Genomic DNA, 7925 nt, shown 5'->3' with positions numbered 1-7925 from the left:
AAATAAAATAAAATAAAATAAAATAAAATAAAATAAAATAAAACAAAATAAAATTTTAGTGAAAGTTAAGGGTGCCTGGGTGGCTGAGTCAGTTAAGTGACCGACTCTTGATTTTGGCTCAGGACATGATCTCACCATTCAGGAGATCTCTCGGTTCATGAGATTGAGTTCCATGTCAGTCTCTGTGCTGACAGTGGGAGCCTGCTTGGGATTCTCTCTCTACCTCTCTCTCCGTTCCTCTCTCTCTCTCTCTCTCTCTCTCTCTCTCTCATTTTCTCTCTAAAAATAAATAAACATTAAAGTTATAGTGAAAATTTAAAAATAACAAATAATTTTGTCCCTTTCTGCCATCCCGTCCCCAACCTTCACCTCATTTGACCCCTCCACAAGACAGATCCTATTTTCAGTGGTTATAACAACGGCTAGAAATCTTATGAAATTCCTATTTCTTCTTATTTACTAGCAACTATATTCCCTTAAAATTCTACTAACAAATGTCCATTGATTCTGTAACCCTCTTGTGTATTAAAATGCCAGTTCCTGAGGGGATTTACACATTCAGCCATCATTAGACATTACAACTTTATAACAGGTTTGATTAGGTGTTTGCTGTTTAGCAAGGACAATTACACAAAGGAAGGTTTCTGGTGTATATATATTTAGAGTGAGTAAGAACTTAGGCTAGGATGTCTGTTTCTTGAGTGGCTTGACTAGAGAAAGTAAAGGGGTCATTGGGTATTGGGACTAGGGGCACCTAAAGAGAAAGTGAGTGTCACGAAAATAAATCATTAGGACATTTTAGTTTAAGACAGCCCTTGATTTGCAACTAATCAGTTACTCTTAAAAAGAGAAGGAATAAAACATAAGGTAAGATCTATGTTCAAAGGTGCTTTTTCTTTTAAAAAGTGCTCTTTTCTACACAGACCCAGAAAGTTACCCACCATTAAGAACTCTTTTAAGGGATTCTTTGACATCCTTGTTCCTAAGGCTGTAGATAAGGGGATTAAGCATGGGAATCACTGTGGTATAGAACACAGAGGCCACCTTCTCCTGTATTATGTCACTGGTATATGGTTTAAAATACATGAAAATGATGGAGCCATAGAAAACCCCAACAGCTGCAAGGTGTGAGCTGCAGGTACTAAAAGCTTTGGACCTGCCTTCAGCTGAGCAGATGCATAAGATACTGGAAAGAATGAAGGCATAAGAGATGAAGATGGCTACAGCACATGCAAATACATTGACGCCAACCAAAATCATCACCAAGAGTTCCTTGGTGTAGTCTCTTGAGCAAGATATTTTCAGAAGAGGGAGGATGTCACAGAAGTAATGGTGGATGATGTTCATTCCACAGAAGGATCGACTAGATATGTAGCTGGTGTGGACCAAGGCTCCAATGAGCCCCACTGTATACACACTGGTGGCCAGTAGAAAACAGATTCTTGGGGACATTATGACATTGTAGAGCAAGGGGTTACAGACGGCAACATAACGATCATATGCCATTGCTGTCAGCATGTAGGAGTCATCAATACCAAAGAAGCAGAAGCAAAAGAGCTGGGTCATACACTCAGGAAAGGAAGTGAAATTCTTCTCTGACACAAAGTTCACCAGCATCTTGGGAATTATGACGGTGGAGTAGCAGAGATCTATGAAGGACAAATTACTGAGAAAATAATACATGGGCGTGTGAAGCTGAGAACTGATCCTGATTAAAAAGATCAAACCCAAATTTCCCACCATGCAGACCATATAGATCAATAGAAACAGGAAAAAGAGAGGGAGTCCTGGCTGGTCTGTTAACCCCTCAAGGATAAACTCAGTTACTGAAGAATGGTTTCCTGTATCCATTCTTCTCCCAGTTGTGATAGGCTGAGTAGCTCAGGAAAGAGGCTTTCATTAGACAAACACTGTCATCTGACAGAATTTAGTGATCCCAGATCTGATGAATTACATAATTTCTAACTGGCACAGAATTTCTGAAAAACAAGGCTAAAATCTTAGTTGAAGCCCTTATCAAGACGTCGGTGGTGCATTTGGCTTCAGTTTTTATTGCTCCCATGTGACATAGTGAAGTAAAAATCCTTTTGTCTCCACAAATTGAATCTTAGATTCTCCTACAAATGAAAAATAATCCTTGTGTTATTCAGTAACCCTTTAGAGAAACCGTACAGTGCTGTTGCCAGGTTTTGCTGCTTTTTAATCTGCAGCAGCCTGTGTCCTCTTCTCATGTCTCAGAGCTTAACCTCTCCCTTACTGGTATCCCTGGGATTCCCCTTTGGCTTTGGCATCTTCATTTTGCTCATTCAGTGTCTGACCCCAATCTCACAGAGCTTTGGTTCCCTCCAAGCTTTTCATCTCTTCTGTGAGTTGCTGGTTTTGACTTTCCTTTCTTTTGTGATATATATACATATTCAGTGGAATATTATTCAGCCATAAAAAATAATGAAATCTTGCCATTTGCAATGATATGGGTGAAGGTAGAGATTATGATGTAAAGTGAAATAAATCGGTCAAAAAAAGACACAGACCATATGATTTCACTCATATGTGGAATTTAAGAAACAAAACAAACAAGTAAATGGAAAAAAGAGAGAGAGATAGGCAAACCAAGAAACAGACTCTTAACTACAGAGAACAAACTGGTGGTTTCCAGAGGGGACGCAGGCAGGGGGATGGCTGAAATAGGTCATAGGTATTAAGGAGTGCCCTTGTCATGATGAGCACTGGGTGCTGCATGGAAATGTTAAATTACAATATTGTACACCTGAAACTAAAATAACACTGTATATCAACTATACTAGAATTAAAGTTATACTATATTTAATTTAATTTAAAAATTTTAAAAATATTTGGTCTTATCAACTCATGTATTTTAAAGTTTTGTTATCATACAATTCATTAAACCTCACTTTACTACTTAAAAAAAGTATATTCCTCCATGAAACTGTTTCTAATTCCATGTTACTTCTACTGCTCCAACTTCTTTTTCCCCAAAGGCACTCTGTGACTCTTTCAGAGAAAATAATGTAATTTCTTATAGTATAGTTGTGGTTTAGTCATTGGGAGGTGCTGAGGAGCTGAGTGTATCATATCATATCAAACTAGATTAATTTTTACCCATGATTATCTCTTAGTTTTGTGACTCTAAGTTCCTTCTCCTATATAAACTCCAGTTTCTTCATCCTAAAACAGAGAAAATTCCTACTATATATGTTTTTTTGAAATGGTTTATTCTTCATTCACTCAACAGCTATATTGAGAGACTTCTGTGCATTGAATACGACAAATTCCCACTCTCGTGAAGTTTACGTTCCAATGAGGGAAGTCAACAAACCAACAAAGAAGTAGATGTAGAATTTAGTCAAGTTATGAGAAATACTATGAAGAAAATAAAGTAGTGTAAGAGCAGAGGCTGCAAATTTAGAGAGCTATTCAAGGGAGGACTTTCTGATGTGGTGACGTTTAAGCTAAGTCCTGAATGAACTGAGAAACTGTTAGAGGAGGTCATTGAAAGGATGTGACCACTGGAGGACACACAGCTGGACCCAGGTAATTGGTTGCCCCTCACCCCTTCCCATGTCCTTGGAATGTATTCTTTGCCCATCATTCCCACATTAGAAGCCATTTTTAAGGATGCAGTCTTGTTGTTGGGACCATCTGGAATGTATATGTAACTACACCCAGTTAAGGTCCCTATATAAACTTAATTCTGCCAAGCAGGTGCAGAAATCTAGTGTCTTGAGGCTGCCCAAGACAAGCCCATTAGTAGGTTCCTTTGCTTATTAAATTGCCATCTACCTATCTGGAATGGACTACCTCTTTCTACCATCCCTCCATGCCCTCTCTGTAAGGGGCCAATTTGTGAACTAACAGGGGGACAGCCATGTCAGTATCTGCAGAAAAGCTTTTTTCTGGGTGGAATGGGTGAAAATTGTCTAAAGGTACAAACTTTCAGTTATAAGACAAATAAGCCCTCAGCATGTAAACTACAGCACAGAGGACCCTAGTTAATAATACTGTATTGCATATTTCAACGTTGTTGAGAGTAGATATTAAAAGTTCTCATAACACACAATTTTGTAACTATGTGAGTTGATGAGTGCTATTCCAAATTTACACTTCAGATAAATATTAAAAACATACTTGTGTGGCCTGTGACATTAACAGAAATGATTTGACCTCTCTTTCCTTGACAAAGTATTAGACAAACACACACACACACACACACACACACACACACACACACACACCAGAAATAGTCTCATAAATAACAAACTGGTCATTACCCGAGGGGAGGGTGGGGGAATGAGCAAACTAGGTGAAGGGGACCAAGAAGTAGATTAAATTATTCTTCAAATGACTCCTAGTAAAATAAGAACTCTGGGTGATGATGTTTCTAAGGAGTATGGGCATTTGAAGAAGTTTGAGGATTGGGATGGTTAAGCCTCAAAAAATTTTTTAATAATTTTTGTTAGAAATGTGTAATTTAATTAAAGTTCTGGAATAGGTTTCTCATGCTAGAATTATAACCAGTAGAGAAAAGTGGGCAGAATAAATAAAGTATCAGAGAAAATGCCAGGAGTTTCTTCCTTTCATTTTTAAGGTTAGACTTAGGAACTCTTGTGAATCCACTATTGAAAAAGCATTAAGTGGGGAAGGACATCATTTTTAACCCTGAGTATAGCACTTTATGAGGGGGGCTAAGAGTCAGGAGCTTGGGTTTTTATTCATAGGTTGGCCCATTGCTGGCTCAGAGATGTTGGATAGTAAGTCAAGTAATGGCAGTGTCCTTTTAATAAAAGAGGAATTCCTGAGTAAGCCCTGTAATACTACATTATTAATGCACGTGCAAATGCTCTGTAAGCTTCAAAATTCAATATGAATGAGAAATATTAATATGACTGGACTTGTCATTGGGACAAAAAGCGAGTTTGAGGTCAGGAGAGCAAGCAAAGAATTATGGAGGAGAAATGATCTCCACGCATTACACTCTGAGCTCATCTGCCTTGAAGGAGACAGTTCATGCCTGTGCATTCTTGTCCAAATAGCATGGGTAATGAGAATTTTTAACTGTCTTCCAAACTTCAGTTTCAATTATAATATCTTATCAAAGGCAGATAGAATTAGGGGTGCCTGGGTAGCTCAGTTGGTTAAGTGTCCAACTTCAGTTCAGGTCATGATCTCACGGCTTGTGAGTTGGAGCCCCGCGTTGGGCTCTGTGCTGACATCTCAGACTGGAGCCTCCTTTGGATTCTGTGTCTCCCGCTGTCTCTGCTCCCCACCTGCTCACACTCTTTCTCTCTCTCTTAAAAATATAGAAACATTTAAAAAAAGTTTTAGGGGCACCTGGGTGGCTCAGTTGGTTATAGGTCATGTCCTCATGGTTCGTGGTTCGAGCTCCGCTTTGGGCTCTGTGCTGACAGCTCAGAGCCTGGAATCTGTGTCTCCCTCTCTCTCTCTCACCCTCCCCCACTCACACTCTGTCTCACTCTCTCTTTCAAAAATAAATAAACATCAAAATTTTTTTTTTTAATTTTAAAAGATAGATAGAATTTAATGACTTACCTGAATATTACCACCAGGTAAAGTGATGCTGGGCCTACATGAGTTTTTTTGTTTGGTCTCACACAGTGCACGCATGTGCACACACACACATTTGTAAGATATCAAACATTAATGGCCCAGAATCTCACTTACTCTGGCAAAATCATGGAGTTGATTTTGCATAAGAATCAAGAAGTGTTGATGAAGGGTAGTAGCTTGACACCCGCTAAGCACAGCAAGAAAATAATCCCATTGACCCTCAGTCCTCTATTATTGAAGGAAAGTTTCGTTTGGATCTATTTGGATCTGAAAGAGGGATTTGAAGTGAAATTCCCCCTTAGGGGCTTGTCATCCGCATGGTTGGACTCTACAGGGAAGGAACAATTACAAAATACATATTTGTTGGCAGTGTAGTTGATCCCTGGGGTGTTTCAAATAAACATCAAACTTTTTTTCCCAAGTGTTAAAAGATTAATAATGATTCCATAGCATCAGAGAATGACATATCTGATAAAGGGTTAGTATCCAAATATATATAAAGAAATTATAAAATTCAACACCCAAAAAACAAATCATCCAGTTAAAAAACTGGCAGAAGACATGAATAGACATTTTTCTGAAGAAGACATCCAGGTGGCTAACAGACCCATGAAAAGATGCTCAAAATCACTCATCACCAGGGAAATACAGATTAAAACTACAGTGAGATAGCACCTCACACTTGTCAGAATGGATAAAATTAATAACACAGGACAAAACAGATGTTGGTGAGGATGCAGAAAAAGGGGAACTTTGGTTCCCTTACACTCTTACACTGTTGGTGGGAATGCAACCTGGTGCAGCCAGTCTGAAAAACAGTATGGAGTTTCCTCAAAAAATTTTAAATAGAACCACCCTACAATCCAGCAATTACACTGCTAGATGTTTATCCAAAGGACACAAAACTACTGACTAGAAGGGATATATGCACCCTGATGTTTGTAGCAGCATTTTCAACAATAGCCAAATTATGGGGGAAAAACCCCACAAATATCCATCAACTGATGAATAGATAAAGAAGAGATTGGTATATACATATAATGGAACACCACTCGGCCATAAAAAAAAGAATGAAATATTTCCATTTGTCACAATGTGGATGGAGCTAGAATGTATTATGTTAAACTAGAAGAGTCAGTCAGAGTAAGAAAAATGCCATATGATTTTACTCATATGTGGAATTTAAGAAACAAAACACATGAATATAGGGGAAGGAAAAGAGAGACAGAGGCAAACCAAGAAACAAACTCTTACCTACAGAGAGTAAACTGAGGGTTACTGGAGTGGAGGTGGGGGATGGGCTAAGTGGGTGATGGGTACTAAGGAGCCCACTTGTGATGAGCACTGAGTGTTGTATGTAAGTGATGAATCACTAAATTCTAGGCCTGAAACTAATATTACACTGTATGTTGACTAAATGGAATTTAAATCAAAACATGGAAGAAAATGGTAATAATTCCATAGCAAATATTAACAATTAAATGGCTTTATCAAAACCACAAAGTTATTACATTTTCCTTAGCATTTTTGATCTATAATCCATCCAAACCCATTTCATCATCTGCAAACACAGAAGAACTTTTTACCCTTATCTAAATGTTTTAGAGGATTGTACGTGGAGAAAAAGAATAAGTGGCCTGTTTTCTTTCTGTGGTTTCAAAAGGTATAACCTGGGCTTCAAAGATGTGGGAAGCATGTGCCCATGCAATTTTCCAGGTCAGTCCTAATTTCAGTTATGTGACATTTTTGCCCATCTGAACTGTCATGAATGGTCTGTTCATTTCTTTTTTTTTTTTTAATTTTTTTTTTTAACGTTTATTTATTTTTGAGACAGAGAGAGACAGAGCATGAACGGGGGAGGGGCAGAGAGAGAGGGAGACACAGAATCAGAAGCAGGCTCCAGGCTCTGAGCCATCAGCCCAGAGCCCGATGTGGGGCTTGAACTCGCGGACCGCGAGATCGTGACCTGAGCTGAAGTCGGACGCTTAACCGACTGAGCCACCCAGGCGCCCCTCTGTTCATTTCTTTATCAAAATGTTCACAGCTTTATTGGGGTAAAAATGACATACAATAAATTGCACATGTTTAAAGCGTACAATTACGTAAATTCGGTATATACAACTATGAAAACATCACCAAAATTACAAAAATGAACACAGTCACCCCCTTTGTCATCCTTCCCTCTCGACCTTCTTCCACCCCTTCTCAAGGCAACTGGGAATCTATTTTCTGTCACTGTAGTTTGCATTTTTTAAAAATATTTTATTTACAAAACCATACAATATACACTCTTTGCTTGGCTTCTTTTACTTGGCATAATTATTTTGAGATTCACTCAG

General features: G+C 38.5%; 1 protein-coding gene across 1 annotated transcript; it reads right to left on the bottom strand.

The window, feature by feature from the left end:
• Positions 1-933: 933 nt before the first annotated feature.
• LOC121035274 (olfactory receptor 8D2-like) lies at positions 934-1863 on the bottom strand. The gene has a single exon (XM_040482808.1). The coding sequence runs from the start codon at positions 1849-1851 to the stop codon at positions 934-936; it is 918 nt and encodes a 305-aa protein (XP_040338742.1). The 5' UTR covers positions 1852-1863.
• Between the last annotated feature and the right edge of the window lie 6062 nt (positions 1864-7925).

Source organism: Herpailurus yagouaroundi, unplaced genomic scaffold, assembly GCF_014898765.1.
Source record: "Herpailurus yagouaroundi ecotype Mexico unplaced genomic scaffold, PumYag 161, whole genome shotgun sequence".
Taxonomy (NCBI): Eukaryota; Metazoa; Chordata; class Mammalia; order Carnivora; family Felidae; genus Herpailurus; species Herpailurus yagouaroundi.
The sequence above is the reverse complement of the archived record's forward strand: the minus strand, read 5'-3'. Positions and strand labels throughout refer to the sequence as shown.

Excerpts from the sequence above, each read along its gene's own strand:
- LOC121035274 (XM_040482808.1), bottom strand. The coding sequence starts at position 1,851 with ATGGATACAGGAAACCATTCTTCAGTAACTGAGTTTATCCTTGAGGGG.